The sequence below is a fragment of the Typopeltis vanoorti genome, chromosome 4 (assembly GCF_054136105.1).
Source record: "Typopeltis vanoorti isolate ZY-2024b chromosome 4, IOZ_Tvanoo_1.0, whole genome shotgun sequence".
NCBI lineage: Eukaryota > Metazoa > Arthropoda > Arachnida > Uropygi > Thelyphonidae > Typopeltis > Typopeltis vanoorti.
In genome coordinates, this window is record NC_143552.1 from 156,912,894 (window position 1) to 156,935,255 (window position 22,362).

Genomic DNA, 22,362 nt, shown 5'->3' on the forward strand with positions numbered 1-22,362 from the left:
AGAAGGCACAGAAGACCTTCCCTTTGGGGTGAACATGATATCGAGGTATCTCCACTCTTCCAGGATGATCAAAGAATGCAACGGCCTCCTGTGCAGGGAAAACTCTATAGTCTCGACCAGGGGGGGACAAGAGCTAAAGAGCAGGACTTCTATATATTAGAAAGGCCTTGGATAGAGAAAAAGTCAATTGTCCGGTCAAGGAGTTCGTGCAAGCCTACCTTAGTAGAGGCTAAGAGAATAAGATCGTCCGCAAAGGCCATATCATTAAAGGAAGAAGCACTTAGAGAGTAGCCTATATGGCTAGGAAGAGCCATATAGGCTATGATGTAGTTAAAGAAAAGGGGGAGATAGAGGATCACTCTGGTGAACATCCCACACTGCAGGAATAGAAGTTGCATGGGACCCTCTAGTGATAGTGATGGAGCTACCCAAGTATAGCTCAATAACATAGGAAAGAAAGGGTTCTGGACATCCAGCAATAGACAACACTCGAAAGAGAGCAGGAAGGAAGACGCTATCAAAGCCTTTTGGAGGTCCAGTAACACCATATATAGAGGCTTAAGGTGGCATCGGGAATCAGAGAGAAGAGAAGAAAGAAGATATATATTCTTGGCAGAGCTGTCCGAAGGGACAAAAGCTCTCTGTCTATAATCATGCTGTATATGTTGCTGAACTTGTTTAACTAAGATTTTATGATAACATCTAAGTATCACGGGAGAGATGGTAATAGGTCTAAAGCCTGATGCATGGCTTGAAGTTTCTTTCTTAGGAATGAAGATAGTTCTTGAAGCATGTAGGTATGGTGGTATTGCTTTACTGGAAAGGAGAATGTCCAATAAGTCTTGAAGAATCTTCAACAGCACCTTCCTAAGCCTAGCTGCAGGACTTAAATCTTGCAGATTCACATCCCCCATATACCACCTTTTGATATCTGTCAGTCAGCTATCCTCTTATCTGTATTAATATTGTATAATCCAAACCCATATTCTCCAATTTATGCAACAGTCTACTTTGCTGTATTCTGTCAAAAGCCTTAGCAAAATCCAAAAGCATTATTATTATTATTTCACACCTCCAGGGAGTCCAAAGACTCATCGAGGGAGAGCACGTGCTCTACAACTCTGTCTCCACCACTCAATTCATCAACTGACTGCAACCACCTTCTTCATTCATCATCTGCTGCCGACCACCACCACTAGTATTTCCACAGACAATCGCAAACATCTATGCCCACGACGGGATTTGAACCTGCAGCCTTTTGGCTGGTTAGTGTATCATGGTGTATCCATTTCCCTTGTTTAGTTCAACAAATACCAGAGTTTCTAGTGATTTAAACAATCACATTCTGCCATTACCTAATGAAATTGTCTAATTCACCTCACATCAGAAAGTCCTTGATATAATGTTGCTTGTGTTCTAAACAGAATTCCAATTCTTTCTTCCAACTACTTACATACTTTTTTTTTTTTTACACTGTACTATATCATTTTTAAAAATTTTATGGAGGAAGAGGACCTAGTATATACATTACAATCTACTTCTGTAATGCTGCTGCATTTCTTGAACTTCATTATTAAAATATTTTTGTTAACTTTTTTTTTTCCTTATGTCATTATCATTTCAACCCAGCTAAAGTTAGTGAATTCAATGTGTTTTATATAATTTTTTTATATATTTTTGTTGACATTTTCAAGGTACAATTAGATAATTTTTCAAAATTCATGGATGCCTATGCCTTGTGTGGATCAGATTGACATTTAAAAAAAAAAAAAAAAATCAGCTTGCGAATGAATATAAGAAAAAAGAGCAACATAAATATCCCATCAGCTAATTTCAGAAACATCTGAAAAATATCAAACGTGTGAGAAAAAGCCTCTATTGATATATAAATCAGTTATACAGGAATTCCTGATAACAAAGGTAAGATATCATGGTAAGATGAAGTTAATGGATGAAAGTGGTAGAATGGTAACTGCTCCAGAAGACATTGTTGAGAGATTCCTGTGATCAATTTATAAGGGTGTTGCATCCTGATCAGGGTGGAATCATGAGGATCATGATTCCAGCTAGAGGACATAGGAGGGGGGTGGCTTAATTGTGAATCAGCAGGAGGTATTTGAGGAAATAAATAAGATTGTTGTCAATAAGGCAATAAGATTTGATGACATATTACCACACATCTTAAGGGAACATTCCAGGGAATTGGCAGTAGTATTGGCATGCCTATTTAATAAAAGTCTTGCAACAGCACGGATTCCAAGGGACTTGAAGGAGAGTAAAATTGTTCCACTGCATAAAGGTGGTGATAAGACTGTAGCTTCAAATTATAGGCTGGTCTGTATATCTGGAGTTGTGGTGAAGGTACCAGAGAGATTGGTGAGAAGTAGGATACAGAAATGGATTGATAATAGCAGTATTCTCTGTGGTTACTTATGTGCTATAACAAGGTGACAAATACCTTGGACTCGGGAAATGCATATATGGATAACAGACTTCTGAGTTGGATCAGTGACTGGCTGTTGCATAGGTATCAGAAAGTTGTATTTGGGGGTGTGGTATCCCGAAAGAGAAAGGTCACTAGTGGTGTGCTGCAGGGGTCAGTTTTGAGGCCATTGTTGTTCACTTTGTATGTTAATGATATTGGAATGGGTTTAACTGATATGCAGCTGTTTGCAGATGATGCCAAACTGGGGAGAGCAATGTCAAGTCAAGCGGATGTTATGGCCTTACAAGAGGATTTCAATAGATTGCATGAATGGGCAGGTAAGTGGAACTATCAGTTCAATGTTGCAAAGTGTAAGGTTTTGAGATAATAAATTTAGTTTAATCCTTTAATCCTGTAAGGTTTTGAGATTTGGTAAGCAACGATGGGATGCAGAGTATACACTTGGTGGAGAAAGTTTAATGGAAGTAGAGGAGATGAGAGATCTAGGAGTAATGGTAGACAAGGACCTGAAATTCAAGAGCTGCATTGCACAAGTTGTGAATACATCACATTGGATAATGGCAAGGATGCAGAGGACCCTGACATACAAAAATAGAGAGGTTATGACACCATTGTATAAGGCCTCATATGGATTATTGTGCACAGATTTGGTCACCTGATTTTCATGGTGATGAGGATATGTTGGAAAGGGTCCAGAGAAGATTCACAAAGGTGGTCAGGAGTCTGGAATGTGGAGTATGAGGACAGATTGAGAGAATGTAAGTTGGGGTCTCGTGAATAGGAGGAAGGGGGGGGGGGGAGGGAATGATAGAGACATAAACTGGTCAGGAGTTGTTATTGGGTTGACGTGGAGGAGATTTTTCATAGAATGGGAGAGTTGATGAGTGGAATGCATTGCCTGAGTGTGTTGTGGGTGTGGTGTAGGCACACTGAATCAGTTTAAGGTACGGTTGGATGAGCATTGTGTGCAATAGTGTGTACTTCCCATGATGAGTCTCTGACTCCATGGAGGTAAAATGTTAATAAAAGATCTGGAAAAGATCACTTTAGTTTTCCAATGTTTTCACATAGTGTAGAACAGATTCACCATCATTACCATTCATGTTACATGGAAGTATAACAGAAGCAACTTTGGCTACTATGAGGGTGAGTGCATTATCTGTTAACTGTGTGTTTTTCTAGCTAGATTGCATGTTTTGTGTTTGTAAGTTTCTATGAGGGAAAACTAACTGGTCAAGAACAAAATACAGGATTGGATTGATGAACATAAGATTCTCCATGATGATGATCAGCATGTGTTTGTGAAGATTAGGTCTTGTTAGCAATCTGCTTGCAGTTTATGATCAGGTAACAAATGTACTGGATAAGTAAGATTAATATACAGTGATATTCTTGGACTTTCTGAATGCATTTGATAGTTTACCACATGACAAATTCGTGTACAAGCTGCAGAAGATGGGATTGGATAACAGACTGGTCAGAGATTAAAGATTCAGAGTGGATCTCTGAATGATACCAGCAAGTTGTGTCTGAGGGAGCAGTGTCTTAAGGTGACCAGCTATATGGCTGTTCTTGGGCTACTGCTGTTTAGCTTATTTGTTAATGATATTTCACATCGACTGACTGAGATCTTTATTTGTTTGCTGATAATGCAAAGCCAAAGCAAATCATAGTGTTACCGATGATACTTCCCATTAGAAAGATCTGAATACTTTTAATTGTAACAAATGAGTGTCACTGTAGTTTTAACAAGCACAAGGTGTTGCATGATGGAGTGCAGAGTTATAAGGCTGTATATTGCAACTAGAACTGCTTCAAGAAATAGATGAGATTTGGGGGAGAGGTGATGGTTAATAATGGATTAATGTTTGGAGGGCACATTACAAATGTTGCAAAGACTGCACATTGTATTGCTGAAAATGATGAGAAGTACACTGACAACAGGGTAAGAAGATGGTGGTACCACTGCATGAGGCATTGGTAAGACCACACATGGATTATTGCACTCAAATCTGATCAAGTTTTCACTGTGATGCAGAAACCCTCCAGAGACAAATAACTTAGGCAATATACAGACTCTTGAACATGTTATGTGGAGAGGTTGAGAAAATGTAGATGGCAGAGTTTGATGGATGGGAGAAAAAGAGGTGATATGATAGAGAGGATTTTAATAATTAATACAGAGGAAATTATAAGAAGAGTGGAAGATGAGAGGCCATTCCTGGAAGTCATGTACAGGTATGCTGGAATGCATTAAGAATGTGCGGAGAATAAATGATTAACATTCAATACAGCAGACATGATGCTATTTAAGAGACCCTCCTATGAGACTGATTCCATAGAAGTTCCTGTAATAACAATAGTACAACTCTGCCAGTTCTGTATAAGCTTAACATAATCACCTTTACCTGTAAAGAACTTACAAAAGTCCTAGAGGGGGATTTGAACCTAGGTCTTTTCAACCATAAGGGAAAATGTTACTTCATACTTGCAAATATGTTCAGAGATACACTCACTATTTCTGTTCTAGTGACTCATTCCCCCCCCCCCCCCCAAAGATAGCATTCAAACAGAATATTAAGTAGTTTCTTCTTCCTCAACATTCTATGTTAGGAGAATCCTTTAAAAAAATTTAAACAATCAGTTATACTAAGTATTTCCCTTAAAATCAGAAAAATTTTTCAAAAATTATTGTTTTTACTTACTACCCAGTCATCACACCATTTGTTATCTAGTGGAATATAACCACAACAAGTTGTTGTGTGGAATCCAAACTGTTTAACTGCTTCCAAACCATCTTCACTACTTGTTGTTGCCTTATGAACATAAGTAGAATCATCTTCTTTTAAAAGCTGTTCATTATGAAGATGCAATCTAGAAGGGAGGGGGGGGGGGAAATCAATTAATGTTTTCATTATTATTATGAAAAAGACAGAGAATCATGGAACAAATTTGTTTCTAATTTAGAACATGATTTATATAAAATAAGACCCAATGTATATAAGATTTTGAAACACTTAAATGCAGATACCAAAGAAAACATAAAATTAAACACTGAATTGAAATTAGAAGAATTTCTAAATTACTACACAGAATTGTGGACGACCTGGCTTTTTGCCTAAAATTAATAATAGAGAAAAGAAGAGAATACAATTTAGAAACACATATTGCATTTATTGACTTTGAAAAAGCATTTAACAAAGTTAAAAGAAACATATTATTTAACATATTAAAAGAAAGACAAATACCAAATAATATCCTAAAAGCTATCACAAGTATATATGAAAATAATCAAAATCAAATACTAGTGGTGGTCAGTGGCATTCGTGTAGATGATGAAGGTAGTTGTGGTTGGTGGCAAGGTGGAGACAAAGAGCTGTAGAGCAGGTTCCCTCCCCCGATGAGTTCTTGGACTCCCTGGAGGTGTTACGCAATAATAATAATAAAATAAGATTAAATCACGAGCTATCATATATGAGAGAGATAAACCAACGAGTCCAACATGGATGTCCCCTCTCAGCAACTCTTTTTAATATCTACTTAAATGAAATGATAATAAAATGGAATAAAAATTTACATCAAGGAATTAAACTTTCTCCTACAGTGAACTTAAACACTCTCCTTTTGGAATAATGTAATTAACTCTATATTTAAACCAAACTTAGTTCAAAAACAAACCAGACTAAAAGTATACAATACATTAGCCCTATGTATGGAAGCAAAATCTGGACAATAAAATAAAAAGACAAACAAAGATTAATAACAGCAGAAATGAAGTTTATGAGAAAAACTGCAAAGTATACCCTATGATAACAAAAGAAACAAAGAAATTATGAAAGAATTAAACCAAGAACCAGTAATAGAAAAAATTTAAAAATATAAATATAAATGGATGGAACACATTCAAAGAATGAAAACAGAAAGATTACCAAAACAAGCCTTAAAGTACAAGCCATTAGGAAAAAGAAAACCAGGACGTCCTCTTAAACGATTCAACGATGACTTCTAAGGCCGGAACAGGCTATGTTAGGCCTAAATCCTTGATGCACATGATTATTATTATTATTACAGACTATTCCAAGGAATCCTGACATTCATTGTTCTAATCTATTCCTTCAGCCATACGACTGGTGGGGATAGCTATATGTTACCATACTAGGGAAATGACTACGAGCAAGGTAGTTTCCCCATTGCCTTCCTTGCCATACTACATCCTGCTTGCAGGATGAAAAACCTCAGATAAACTGTTGGAAAAACCCTGCTGTCCATGCCCGAGACTGGCTAACTTGGGAAGATCCTTAAGATCCTCATGTTGTCGACAAGAATCAAACTTAGGACACTCCTTCCCCAGGCATATGGTTGCTAAGTGCATAGCCACTAGGCCTAACTGCGTGGACTTGAGGGAGGCAATAAACATCCTGTCAAGCACTATCCTAACATTTGCACAGTATCTATCATACTTTGTTTTGAACTCATTCACAGTCATGGAACCACAACACACTCTGGCAACTAATTCTACTCATTCACCATTCTACAAGCAAAAAACCTAGTTCTAACACCCTTGCTAACTACACTCTTACTCAGTTTCCAAGGATAGTCCCCTAGTCCCAGTTCTGCCATCACCTGATCCGTTCTAAAAAATTTCCTCTGAATTAATCTTGTAAAAACACTTCAGTAATTTGTATGTCTGAATCATATCACTCATTTTCTATCAATTAGTTTCTGTAAGCCACAAATCTTCAGCCTGTTCTTGTGAGGTTCATTCCATAGACTTGCTACCATCTTGGTCACTAAACGTGGGATCCTCTCCACCTCTTCCTCACTGCCAAGAAATCAAACTGACCAGATCTGCATGCAGTAGTCAAGATGCGGTCTTACCATGGCTCTATAAAGAGGTATAATAACCTGCTTGTCTCTACTTTTCAGGATATTCTTCAGTAATGAAGCAATCTAATCAGCTTCTTTAGCCACCTTTGTAGTATACCCTCTAAACTTTAATTCCTGTCCACTAACACTCACAAATCCCCAGCTTCATCTATTTCCTGAAGTACAATTCCATCAATGTGGTACATAATGTTAATCTTTTCACCCAAAAATTCGCGTATTCTGAAGGAATGTGCCAGGGAGTTGACACTTGCCTTGACATATTTTTTAATACGAGTCTTGCACTTGGTCAAGTTCCTAAGGAGTGGAAGGAGGGCAAGATTGTGCCACTTCATAAAGGAGGTAATCGAACTCAAGCATCAAATTATAGGCCTATCTGTGTGTCAGGTGTTGTGGATAAGTTGTTGGAGAAGCTTGTGAGAACTAGGATCCAGAGTTCGGGTTCACAACAATGGTATTATCTTTGATGGACAGCATGGATTTGCTAAAGGGAGGTCGTGTTTTAGTCATCTACTTACTTATTACAAAAATGTGACTGCTTCCTTGGACAGAGGAGAAGGATACACAGTAATATACTTAGATTTCGCAAAGACTTTTGATAGAGTATCCCATGATAACTTGACAGTCAAACTAGAGCAGATGGGGTTGGATATTAGATTAGTGCATTGGATTGGAGACTGGCTATCTGATAGGTATTAACAAGTTGAAAGTTCATTTTTCACTTGGTTAGAGTATAATAAAAATAGTTTAATCCTTTATCTAAGTGTGAGTAAACAAAGTTTGCGCCTGAAAGTATCTTCAGGACTGGGGTAAGGTGGTACAACACCAGGGCACTCCTTGCAAAGGTGGAGCAAGCTACCAACACTCCTATCTCAGTATCTCCCATATAATTTATTATACTCTAACCAAGTGAAAAATAAACTTTCAACATCTTTCCCTAAATCCAGAGTAATTTATTAAAAAAAGGGTGGCACACCATTTGGAAACTCCGATAGGTAGAGATGACCTGCTAATGCTTCTGCCTGGTATCTCCACTTGGGCCTGGCTCCCACTGAAGAGACCTCAATAAAGGTCAAAACTAGTCTGGGTTGTGGCCCTACCCTTAATGCATAACATTAGACATATCCGCAAGGAGATGTGGTTTGCATTATGGGAGATACTGAGATAGGAGTGTTGGTATCTTGCTCCACCTTTGCAAGGAGTGCCCTGGTGTTGTACTACCTTACCCCAGTCCTGAAGATACTTTCAGGCGCAAACTTCGTTTGCTCTCACTTGGATAAAGGATTAAAGTAAATTTATTATACTCTAACCAAGTGAAAAATAAACTTTCAACATCTTTCTCTAAATCCAGAGTAATTTATTCAAAAAGGGTGGCACACCATTTGGCAACTCCGATAGGTAGAGATGACCTGCTAATGCTTCTGCCTGGTATCTCCACTTGGGCCTGGCTCCCACTGAAGAGACCTCAATAAAGGTCGAAACTAGTCTGGGTAGTGGCCCTTCCCTTAATGCATAACATTAGACATATCCGCAAGGAGATGTGTTTTGCATTATGGGAGATACTGAGATAGGAGTGTTGGTAGCTTGCTCCACCTTTGCAAGGAGTGCCCTGGTGTTGTACCACCTTACCCCAGTCCTGAAGATACTTTCAGGCGCAAACTTTGCTTGCTCACACTTGGATAAAGGATTAAACTAACTTTATTATGTATCAACAAGTTGTGTATGGGGGTGCGATATCCAGTAAAAGGAAAGTCACTAGTGGAGTGTCTCAGGGGTCTGTTTTAGGGCCATTACTGTTTAACTTGTATATTAATGATATTGGCAAAGATTTGGATGGAAATATTCAGTTGTTTGCAGATGATGCAAACTTGGGACGAACCTAAAGAGTAGTGAAGATGTTGTGGCCTTACAAGAAGACTTGAATAATTTGAGTGATTGGGCACGGAAATGGGGATGCAAGTTCAATGTTGCAAAAGGTCAAAAGGTAAGGTTTTAAAATTTGGAAAACAAAGATGGGATGCAGAATTTATGCTTGGTGAGAATATATTGTTGGAGGTAGAGGAAATAAGAGATCTGGGGGTGATAGTGGATAAGGATCTAAAATTTAGGGGACACATTGCCAAAATTGTGAAGACAACACAAAGGCTTCTGGGAATGATGCAGAGGACACTGAGGTGCACTAGAAACCAACTCAAATCAACTGACGATCAGTGGTGCAATGCAAGTTCACCCCTCCCCGTGAATGAACTCTGTGAAACGATTGCATCGACGGTGCACAACTCGATGGAGGTCAAAAACAAAAAAATTTAATGCCGTCATTTTGAACTTTCCAAAAGAAAATGGAAAAACACTAAAAGAAGATATCATCAAACTAGCTGAAGAATGCGACATTGACCCTAAAAATATCGTCAGGTGCCATCGTTTCGGACCCATAAACAAAAGCAAGGACGGAACAAACTTTCCACACCTCGTAAAAGTGACTTGTGACACACCAACAAGCACATCGAAACTAATAGCACTTTTGATGTGTAACAGCAGTGATCAACAAGTTGAAAGATACTTTTCGCCAGTGACGCATACGTGCTCAACCAGATTTATCATTTGCACAAAGGGAACAAGGCCACCATCTTCGAAGACAACGTGCAGAAAAACGCCAAAATGGTGATTACAGTTGGACCATCGACTACAGACAAGTTAAATTGGTACAAAAACCAAGTGATGCCACCATGATGACCAGTATGCAGGCACTGCATAGGAAGCGTGCAGGACCCCTGCGGTCAAACAAATGACTCACAAATCCCTACAAATCCACTTTACCAACATCCGTGACCTAAACTCCAAACTTAACAGTGTCAACTACCACCTGCAGTCTACCAAACCCCACCTACTCTTTCTGACAGAAACCCAGATCTCATCTCCCTCCAGTACTATTCATCTGAACCTTCCAAACTACATACTCTTTAATCCTTTCAACCCAAGGATGGAGTCTGTGCATACATCTGCTCCGACATACCTTGCCAGAGAGCACCCAACTTAGAATCATCCAACTTTTATCTTCTCTGGATAAAAATATCCCTACCCAACTCAGTCAAATTCATATGCTGTCTCTATCACTCCTCAAATGCAACCAACCACTCTTAGCTCTTTAATTTCCTCTCCCCAAAAATAGACTTTCTCCAGTCCCACTTTCTCAACAGCGAAATCATCCTCTTAGGAGATTTTAATGTCCACAATACCAATTGGCTTTCTTCCTCCAACTGTACAGATCTTGCAGGCAGAGATGCTGAAACATTCGCCAGCACTAATGACCTTACACAACTCGTTCAGATGCCAACCAGAATACCTGATAACCCAAACCACTCTCCAAACACCCTAGACCTCTTCCTCACCAATGACCCTTGCAAATACACAGTGAATGTAGAGGGCCACTAGGCAATTCTGACTACAACCTAGTGCTCATCTCCTTCCCCCCATGCAACAACGCTTACACAGCCACTCCCATACAAGAGTAGTTTGGCATTATAACAGTGCCAAGTGGGACAGCCTCTGCAACTTCTATGCCTCATTCACATGGTTAGACTATTGCTTCTGACCTTCCAACCTAAACAGATGGACTGAACATCTAATGAAGGTAATCCTCACTGGCATGGAATCATACATTCCCCACAGTATTCTGACCTGCCATTCCCTAACTAAATTCTGGTTTTCCAAAAGATATGCCAAGGCAGTACAAATAAAAAACCAAACATACTATCGCTGGCTCAGAACCCCATCCTCCTTTAGAGCTTATACCCAAGCCGGAAATAAATGCAAAAAACAATCAATGCTTTCAAAACAGAGTTCAAAAGAGCAAAAAGCAGGAAATTAGCAGCTTGTCCAAATGGCAGCCAAGCCTTTTGGTCTCTCGCCAAAGGAATCGGCTGTAACATCTGCCCAACACTATTCCCACCTCTATCATATCCAGATGGCTTCACTGCATCATCTCCTACAGAAAAGGCTAATCTCCTGGCATTACACTTTGCCTCCAATGCATGCACAATCGACAATAGCAAATGTCCCCCCAACCATTCCAAATGCCCAACATACAATGCCCACCATATCCTTTTGCCAGAAAGAGATCAGCAAAAAAAAAAGTCTTCTGGCCCTGATGGCATTCCTCCAATTGTCCTAAAGGTCTCCTGTCCTATGTCGCTTATATATACAGTAAAACCCCGAAGTTAAGCAGTAGGTGGGACCAAAAAAAGCGCATAAGTCGAATTCGCGTAACTGGGGATATAATTTTGCATGTAATTTATATATACAAACATACAAAATATTAGTTAATTGGGACCAAAGATTTACAAAAACACCTATATTTTTTAAGAAATACTGTATAATCATAATTGTAGTTTTTCGTACAAAAAAGAAAGTTATTTCGATGCTGATGGTTTCATAAAATCTAATAGATTCGTCTGACGGCATACTTTTTCTTGTCACACAAAATTTCTTCATAGCAAGCCAATGATTTTTTTATTCCTTGCCTTGTGGCTACAATTCGTTCCTCGTTAGAATCTATATCCTCCAAAATCTGTAAACCTTTCTTAATTAAGCTGAGACCTTCTGTTAATTTTGCAATTGTTATGTGTTTTTCTGGTAGAACTGGATCTGAGGTTTCGGTCTCTTCAGTACAGCTTTGCTCATGCATCTCTATGAGCTCGTTGATTGTAACCTCCTTGTTATGTGAGTCTAACAGCTTGCTGACATCTTCACTCGATTTATAAATCTAATTGCCTGGCAAGGTAGACAACTTCTTCTATTAGATTTAGAAGTCAACAGCGAAGAAGGATGGAGAAAAAACTTTGTCCATCCTTTTTTTAATGCGAAACGGAAATGTTGCCAGAACTGATCAAGAATGGACAAAGTTTTTTCCAGACACCATTCAAGGTTTTTTGGGAAATCTCACCCCAAGAATCTCCGATAATCCTTACAGCATCTAAACATTAAACTCTTTCCAAAACTCTTTAACAGACAGTTGTTCATTTTGCCTCATAGCTTCATTCAGACTTGCAAACGACCGCCATGTGTAGTACACTTTGAATGTTTTGATAACTCCTTGGTCCATCAATCACCACATGTCACCAATCTCTGGTCAAATGCCATGGAGAAGTTCGGTGAAGACCAGATCTGGCACAAGGGCTTACTAAGCAAGCTGCCATCGTTTGGTCTATCTCAAGACCTCTGTAATTGGATTGCCAGCTTTCTGTCTGGATGCTCACCATGTGTGGTGGAGGATGGCTCCTTATCCTCACCATTCAACTAATGCTGGGGTTCCTCAAGGTTCTGTCCTCTCATCAACCCTCTTCCTACTATATATCAATGACGTACTTCAGCTTACCTCCAACCCAATACACAGTTTTGCAGATGACAGTACATTGCACTCCTCCCTTTCTTTTGATAAACCTTACTCCACACAACTCACCTCAACATACAGATCAGCAACCACCACTGCCCTTAATTCAGACCTCCAAGCAATTCTCCAATGGGGTTCAGATAACCTAGTCAATTTCAATGCAAATAAAACCCAGTACTGTCTCATTTCCAGACAAATGTCTCAATTCCCAAATTTCCGGACAAGCTGAGATTTCTCTTCTTGGAATTACCCTGACATTATGCCTCTCCTGGCATAAACACATAACAACCATTGCATCCTCAGCTTCTAAAAAACTAGGATTTCTCTTTCGCTCAAGACGTTCTTCACCCCTGAACAGCTATTAACCTTATACAAATCACAAATCCGCCCAACCATCGAATACTGTTCCCACATATGGGGTGGGGCCAAAAGCTCCCTCAAATTGCTCGACTCCATCCAGAGGAGAGTAATTAGACTTATTAATGATCCATCTCTTATCAACTCACTCCCTCCCCACTTTCACACAGACGATTGGTCTCTGCACTGTGTCATCTACAAATATTTCCATGGAAAATGTTCATCCGAAACAGCATCAATAATTCCCCCACTTAGTACTAAGCTCATTGAAACACGTGCAGCTGCTGCTCAACATCCCTACACAGTGCACCTTGAAACCCACAGAACAAGTTTCTTTTTCTCCTTCGTCCCTGCAACTGCTATACTATGGAACAGCCTTCCCCTTGATGTGTTCCCTAGGGAATACAATTTACAGTCATTCAAATCTGATGCGAACAAGTACCTTCCTGGGAATCGAACCCAGGTCAGAAAGCCCTGGGTTCGATTCCCATCCATGATGGGAGGAATCTTTATCTGGTCTTATTCAGCTAAAGGTGAGTTAATCAATCTCATATGGCAGTAGAGGGTTTTCCCCCCAGAAACTCGAGTTTTTCATCCTTCAGAACAGGCAAACTAGCCCTATAAACACACACATACAGATTTAAAGTCATAAAATACATTCTTAATTCCTCATCAGGAGGGCTAAAACCGTCATAAGAGATAGGGGTGGGGTGGAAACCCATATGAACTAAATCCATTCAACTCCCACTTTATTTAATTTCCTGACTCTAGGTATGCAGTCTGCCATTACTTCCCTCAACCATTCCTTTACCACTTCCCATGCACTATTAAATCCAGCCTCTACAGTTTCAAATGCCAAAGTACTGATCCATGTACTCTTCTAAGCTTGTCATACTTACCAGCCCTGTAATTCACATATACCCCCTCTTAACTGAAAATTCCACACATTTAGCCACCTACCAGGTCAAGACCATATGATCACTCTCACCAATCGGCAGCAATGCAGCCATATTGATTATAGACAAATTCTCAATGCAATTAATGGGTCAAGCACTCTCAAACCCTAGTATATTCCATCACATGCTGTCTCAGGTAATTATTCTTAAATAATTGCATAAATTCCATTTCCTTCCTCCCATGCATCCTCTCTTCCTTCTAATCTGTGTTCCAATAGCTGAAATACTTCATAATAAATACCAGCCCTCCACTCATTCAGCCTGTTTGCTGATGCATAGTATCCCATCATCTTTTCCATCCACTGGTCTATAGCAGCATCCAACTGTATATGTTGTTCTACTGGCTTCTATCTTAGATAGATAGCCTCAAATGTGCTATTTTCACTGGCCAGCAGTTGAACCTTCTACTCTCTTTGGTTGCAGTTCATCAGCTATTATGAATACCCCCCCCATTCTTTTCCATCTATCCTCCCTGAACACACTATACCCTTCATATTCTATCCCACTAACTATATCATCTTCTGTCAGCCATGTCTCACTAATGCCTATAACCTTTGGCCAGGATGAACCAGCCATATGTCAAAAATTCCTATCATTTGTTCTGAATACTCCTGGCATTAGTGTACATAAAGAGCAAAAGCTCCTTAGGCCCACCACTATCCCATTCTGCTTTGTTACCAGTGGTACTAACTTAGGCATTTTATACATGCTGATGCAATAATTCTTACATTCAACTGCCTCACTGATGTCTGCATATCCACTCAACAGCTTTCCCCCCTAAAAGCTCTAGTTTCACTGATTTTGCACATTCACTTTCACTTCATTCAACAAGTTTTCCAGACTCAACACCAAATTTATTCAGATGCAAACCATCCTTCTTGTATAAGTCCTTTCACCTGTCAAACTCACACCACACATCCACAAACTCCACACTACTCCTCCTGCATAACCTACGCATTGAGTTATTCACTATTACGGCCCTTCTCAGCTCTACTCTGTTGTGCCATGACAACGGACTCACTATCTTAACTTTCTCACTCTTTTCTCTTGCTACTTCCAGTAATTCTTTCATGTCCTCTCTCATGCCATACTTTTCTTCTTTCAAATCGTTCCTTCAAACCAAAACAATTAACTCTTTCACTTTACCCTTTTGTGCTCTAATCCTAATATCATTAGGATTAGAGCACAAAAGCCTCACTAATATCATTAATTTTTGCACCCAGAAAGCACAATTTTGTCAATCTTTTGCCAATTACATCTCTTATGATATAATCGCCATACAAGACTGGCTCCTTGAATTTTCATTCTCTCTTATTCAAGGACTCATTTCTCTTATCTCGCACTTCTTTCTTTCTTTTTGCTATCAGCTGACCCACTCAGCAGATGCCTGACATTTCTGACATTATTCTGACAAAAAGTCAGTTTAATGCATTAGAATATAATGATTAACTCTGCCTGAAGAATATATTTACCAATAAATATACACAATTTGAAATTACAGTGCCAGTAATCTATTTTTATCTAACCATAAAAAACAATGGTCTTCTAATTAACTGACCTGGTATGTCAAATGATCAACCAACTTCTTATGTAGCATCACATAACTGCATTTTCATTTAAATGCCTAAACAGCAAATTGAGTTCCCACTGTGAATGGATAAATGGTAGATTACTGTATATAAGGAAGCAAGAAAAGAAAAAGAAATAAAGGATTTATTTGCCAAGGATTTTATTTTCCTCACTCTCTTTATCTCATATACGTACAGAATAAAATAACAACTAAATTCACACTGGAATTTATTCCCCTTTCAAATTTAGGCATTTCATATTTTCACAGGCTGGCTTGAAGAAATCAATTCGATGGGCAAATGTTAATAAGCATTTTATTGTTTCCAAGGGCAAATAATTATGCATTTTGGACTAGGGACATTGTAGAGTATAATATTAATGAGAATTTATCAGAGAGTTATGGTAGATAGAGTATTAAAATTTAGAGGCTACGGCTTTAACTACACTGCATGTTGAAGAAAATATAACTTGCAAGAAAAAAGTACATTATTCCCTGACTTCACAAGGCGTTGATAAGACCACATCTGGACTATTCTGCACAGTTATGGTAATCTGGGGTTCACGGAAAAAGGGAAACTAGGATAGGAACTTGAGGTACTGATACAAGTGCGATATTTCAGTTTATGACAGGTGAAAGAAGAACTCAGGGTCCTCTAGAAGCTAACTAACAGTGTGATTAAGAAGCACACAAGGTTGAGACTATTCTCATGGGTTTGGTGAATGGGCAGCACAAGTTATTGTTAGAGGTTGTTAGTGTTTCTTCAGTCATTTTCTTCAAAGAGAGAGACATCACAGCTATATATATGTGTCCTCCTTGACTAAAAAAAAAAAGGGTCCTTTCTTGATGAGTTATTAAACTTCCTGGAGGAGACATTATAATAAAATATCAGCAATTCAAAACAAACATATAAAACAATAATGCTATTTCTTTCAACTGTTCTGAAGTATTGAGCAAAACATACAGAAATATTCTTTTAAGCTGGCTATTTCTTTGTAACCAAATTTCCAAGGACATATGTGCTTTTTTTTATATATTGAAAAGGCATATGTAAAAATCTTTATAAAACAGAAACGTTACAAATACAAAAAAAAAAAATTTAATAATCAAATTTAAGTAAAAGTGCAAGCATGACTGAAATTTTTAATGATAGACCTTTGATCTATCAAACTTAACAGCAATAAATTTTAGATAAAATGAGAAACTTTGGGGAGGTGTTTAGGGGCAGCGCAAAGAAATGATTTTGCAAAAGGACGGAAATGGCAACGACAACGGCACCAGACTATGGCTTTAGGCAACTGGAACATCTTCTCTCTGACAGGGAAGGAGTTGGAACTGGTCGAGGAAGCCAAGCACTACTGGCTAGACTTCGTCGGCCTTTCTTCGACCAAGAGGAGAGGCTCTGGAACCGTCAACCTGGATAAGGGGTGGAAGCTCTACTACTCTGGTGTGAGCCTGACAATGTCTGCTCAGGCAGGTGTGGGGATACTCACAAGCCCCCAGCTGTCAGACTGTGTTGCTGAGTGGATCCTATTGGGGGGACAGGTATGTGTGGTAAGGCTTCAGATGGAAAAAACCATGATTTGGCTGTGGCAAATCATGGTTTTTTTCATCTCCAGATTAGGTGCAAGCCTATGCACCTAATCTGGAGTTAGAATACTCTGCCTTCCTAGAGGAAGTGGATGCTGCTTTTGACAGGGTGGCAGACATGGAATCAGTCCTGCTAATGAGTGACTTCAATGCACATGTTGGAACAGATGACCATACATGGAGTGTGGTTAGGAGGGGTGTGGTTAGGAGGGGGGTGTGGTTGGGAGGAACGGCGCCCCTGACCTTAAAGCGAATGGGTTGAAATTATTGGAACTTCTGCTGTACTAACAGCTTGTCCATAATGAATACCTTCTTCCAGCACCGAGAAGTCCATAAAGTGTATCTAGTGTATCCCTGTATACCTGGTACAGGGATACACTAGAAAAAAGGTCTCTGATTGACTTCTTTATAGTCTCAGCAGACCTATTTTCCTCAGTGTTGGATGTTCGTGTGAGAAGAGAGGCAAAACTGTCAACTGACCACCCTCCTTGTTGTGTGCACTCTACGGCTTCAGAAACCAGATACTACCATCAACGCTGGTAGGCCTAAGCAGCTATACTGCGTGAAATGGGAGACATTGAAAAATGAGGCTGTGAGGAAGAATTTTGCAGATGACATTTCCTCCAGGTTCAAAGAGATTCCCAAGCATATTGCAGATGTTGAGGAGGAGTGGAAGATGTTCAGAACAGCTGTCATTGCCTCTGCACTCTCATGCTGTGGCAGAAAGCGGCTCAGCATGGCAACGGGCAGTGAGAAAAGGACACCGTGGTGGAACCAAGAAGTCCAAAAAACTGACCGGGCAAAAAAGGAGTCCTACCTAACATGGCTTAGAGTCAGGTCACCTGAGATGCGTTTGTGGTATGCTGAGGCATGAAAAGCTGCTGCTGCGGCTGCTGAGGCAGTAAAGAAAACAAAGCAGAAGGCTTGGGATTCCTTTGGAGAAAGATTAGACTCATCCTATGCAAATGCAAACAAAGTATTCTGGCAGACCATTCACCACCTTCGAGAGAGGAAATCGTGCACAGCAAGGACAATTAAGGCCTCTGATGGTGCACTTTTAACAACAGAGAAGGATATCCTCCACAGATGGAGGGAATACTTTGAGAGCTTTCTTAACCTGGGTGGCCAAGCAGCTGTGGACATCCAAAAGGTGCAGATCGGGGCAATGACTAGTCTCACAGCAGAAGAGGTCCATTTAGCAATAAATAGCTAAAATCGGGCAAGGCTGCTGGCGATGATGAAATTCGGCCCGAAATGCTAAAAGCCTTAAATCGAGACGGTGTTCTCTGGCTGACTCGAGTGTGTCAGGCTGCTTGGATATCTGGGCGAGAACCAAAGCAATGGCAGACAGGCATAATAATACCAGTCTTTAAGAAGGGAGACCAGAAGGATTGCAGTAACTATCGTGGCATCTCTCTGCTCAGCCTGCCTGGGAAAGTGTATGCTAAGTGCTTCGAAAGACGGTGCAGGAGCATAGTTGAGTCAAAGTTCCAGGAAGAACAATGTGGCTTTCGTCCTGGTAGAAGCACAACTGACCAAATCTTCACTTTAAGGCAAGTCTTTGAGAAATCTTGGGAATATGCCAAGAATGTCTACACATGTTTTGTGGACTTGGAGAAGCATATGACCAGGTTCCTCGGGATAAGCTTTGGCAAGTAGTACAGGAGTACTGAGTGGATGGCCAACTATTATATGCCAACCAAGTCCCTGTATGAATGCCCAGAGTTTTGTTTCAGGTTAAACAGCACAAATGCTGAACCTTTCACAGTCTCTGTTGGCCTCTGCCAAGGGTGTGTTCTGTCACCCCTCCTTTTCATAATATTTATGGACTGGATTGATAATTGCAGCCGAGGCAGCGAGTGTGTCAAAACTGGAAGATGTAGCATTGGACGTGACGTTTTGCAGATGACTTAGTTCTGCTTAGCTCTTCCACAGATGTCCTCCAGCGGACCCTGGATAGGTTTGTAACTGTTTGTGCAGAAGCCAGAATGAAGATCAGTGTGGCCAAAACTGAAACATTTGTGGTCTCAAGACAACCATCCCAGTGCACTCTAAATGTAAGTGGAGTCCCAATGAGGCAGGTGGAGAAGTTTAAATATCTTGGGTCCATATTCATGAATGATGGAAAATGGGACGTAGTGCTAGCTACTCGAATTGGCTTAGCAAGCTCAATATTGCAGGAGCTTGGCCGTTCAGTATTATTGAAGCGGGAGTTAAGCCAGGAGGCAAAGCTTGCTGTCTTCTATACAGTCTATGTCCCCATCCTCACCTATGGTCATGAGAGTTGGGTAATGACCGAAAGAATGTGGACACGAATCCAAGCGGCTGAAATGAGGTTCCTTCGAGGGGTTGCGGGGCTGACAAGACTCGACAGGGTCAAAAGCTTTGCAATTCGGGAAACCTTCAATACTCAACCGCTGCTTCTCCGTGTTGAGAGATCACAGTTACGTTGGTACGGGCACCTGGTCAGAATGCCACAAGAGAGGCTCCCTCAGCAGGCCCTCTTTGCCAAGCCAGAGGGTGGAAGGCCAAGGACTCGCTGGATAGATTATATCCAAAACCTTGGGTGGACACGTTTGGGAATCCCACCAGAACACCAGCTTGGTGGCAGAGGATCGTGACCATTGGAAGTTCCTCTTGCAGCTGTTGCCCCCACAACCCAATTAGGAAAGGTGGGCCTTGAAGATGTATGTATGTATGAGAAACTTTGTAAAAAAAAAAAAAAAAAAAAAAAAAAAAAAAATCCTAATAAAACAACCAATGAAACCAGTTGCTTCATATCCCAATAGTAATTTTTTAAACTTATATTCTTTAATAGTAATTCTATTCCTGTTTGATTGGCATGGTATATTTTAAAGTTATCATCCTATCCCACAAATTCAACGTATCCTTCTATATTTATTACTTGTCATGTGTTGTCTCTTATCAGGTGTTGGAAGTTTATTTTCTACTTGGTTAGACTATAATAAATTTAGTTTAATCCTTTATTCAAGTATATGCAAACAAAGTTTGCACCTGAAGTAAGGACTGAGGCAACTCGTAGTAAAGTTAATAAGGTGGTACATCTTTTGGCAACTCGTATAAGTAAATATGACTCTCCATTGCTTCTGCCTTAGTATCACCACTTCTGGGTTTGCCTCCCACTGATGAGACCTTAATAAAGGCCGAAACCGGTCTGGGCAGTGGCCCTTCCCTTAATGCATAGCATTATACATGTCCACAAGAAGATGTGCTTTGCATTATGGAAGATACTGAGACAAGGAGTGATGAGAGCTGCTTGGTCCACCTTTACTACGAGTTGCCTCCTGAAGATACTTCAGGTGTAAACTTTGTTTGCATACACTTGGATAAAGGATTAAACTAAATTTATCTTATCAGATGTCATCTCCTTCCAGGAGGTTGGCTACCATGAACTTCCACTATGTATGGTTTTGCACTTCTCTTGCATTCTTCATAAGACAAAACGGTCCAGTCCAGCCCTTGATATTTCCCACCCAATCTATTCTTTGTCTTGCTCTTCTTCTTTTTCCTTGTATCATTCTTTCTAAAAGTGTTTTTTGTAGGGCTTCATGCCTTAGTATGTGACCAAGGTAGGTGGTTTTCCTTTTCTTAATGGTTTTCAACAGAGGTCCTTTCATCTCATATCATCTCTAATATCCTCTAAATTAGTTTTTTGACAGTCTATGGGTCTCGAAGAATTCTTCTAAAGATCCACATTTCAATGGCCTTTAGTTTATTTTCACATTATTTTGACATTGTCTAGGTTTCTGCTCCATATAGCAGTGTAGTCCATACGTAGCATTTGGAGAGCCTAATTCTTGTCTTTGTGTGACTTTCCTTCAAGGTCAGAATATTTTTCATGCTAATGAAGTTGAGCTAGCAATTTCTATCCTTCTTAATATTTCCTTATCACACTTTCCACTCTCCGTAATTAGTTGACCCAAATATATATAACTCTCTACTTGATCTAAAGTATTTCCTCTGATCTTAATATTTATATTGCGTATTTTCCCTTTTTCTCTTGTTACCAACCAGCATGGTTTTGGTTTTTTGAAGTTGAAATGAAATCCATATTTTTCACTTAGTTTCAGTGTCTCTTCTAGTAAGTTTTGAAGATTTTTTTTTGTTTTCAGTCAGCAGTACTGTATTGTCTGCATATCTTAAGTTGTTTATATTTTTGCCTTCTATGTTGACTCCTTTAAATTCTGCTAATTATTATTATTATTATTCAGGCCTCCAAGGAGTCAAAAGACTCATCGAGGGAGGTCCTTCCTAAGACAAAGTCTGTCAAGACTCATCGAGGGGAGGTCCCCGCCTGAGAAACACAGTCTATCATACCACTCTTTAAACTCGCTGACCATTCTCGCTCCCACCACTCCATCAGGCAATGCATTCCATGGCTCAACCACCCTCCACACAAAGAAACCACTCCTTACCCTCTTGCTCACAGTTTCCTTTCGTAACTTCCAGGGATGGCCTCTTGTCATCACTCCTTCCCACTGTTCAACCAAGCGAAAGAACTCCCCAGTGTCAACCCTGTAACCACCTCACAACAGTTTAAAAGTCTCAATCATATCACCTCTCCTTCTTCTATCCACCAAACTCTGCAGTCCACAGTCTCTCAGCCGATCCTCATAACTATCCTTGTACAGTCCTGAAACCATCTTTGTCATCCGTCTTTGTATCCTTTCCACAGTTAATTTATCCCCTTCAAATCCTGGGGACCAAATCTGGGAACAATAGTCCAAGTGTGGTCATCAGAGACTTATACAACGGAATGATAACCCTCTTATCTCTGCAGGTCAGTGTCCTTCTCATAATAGCAGCAAACCTCTGTGTTACCTTCACCACCTTTGCAATATGTGCCCTAAACTTCAGGTTTCTATCAATCATCAACCCCAGATCTCTTGTCTCCCCGACTTCCTCCAGTATAACTCCTCCCATAGAGTATGCAGTATCCCATCGATGTTTCCCAAACCTCAAGACCTTACATTTTGCTGCATTAAACTGACACCCCCATTCATTTGCCCATCTATCTAGCTTATTTAAATCCTCTGGCAGGGCTACCACATCTGCACTATTACTGATAATCCTTCCCAGCTTCGCATCATCCGCAAACAACTGAATATCCCCCTGCAATCCACTGGCTATGTCATTGATATAAAGGTTAAAC

At 39.9% G+C, this 22,362-nt stretch overlaps 1 protein-coding gene across 1 annotated transcript in view; it reads right to left on the reverse strand.

The window, feature by feature from the left end:
* LOC150107784 (ketosamine-3-kinase-like) overlaps window positions 1-22,362 on the reverse strand; it is a 115,748-nt gene that overhangs the window by 24,901 nt on the left and 68,485 nt on the right. The window contains exon 5 of the mRNA XM_090391538.1: window positions 5,152-5,320. Coding sequence (XP_090247664.1) covers window positions 5,152-5,320 — 169 coding nt within the window. The remainder of the gene's footprint in view (window positions 1-5,151; window positions 5,321-22,362) is intronic.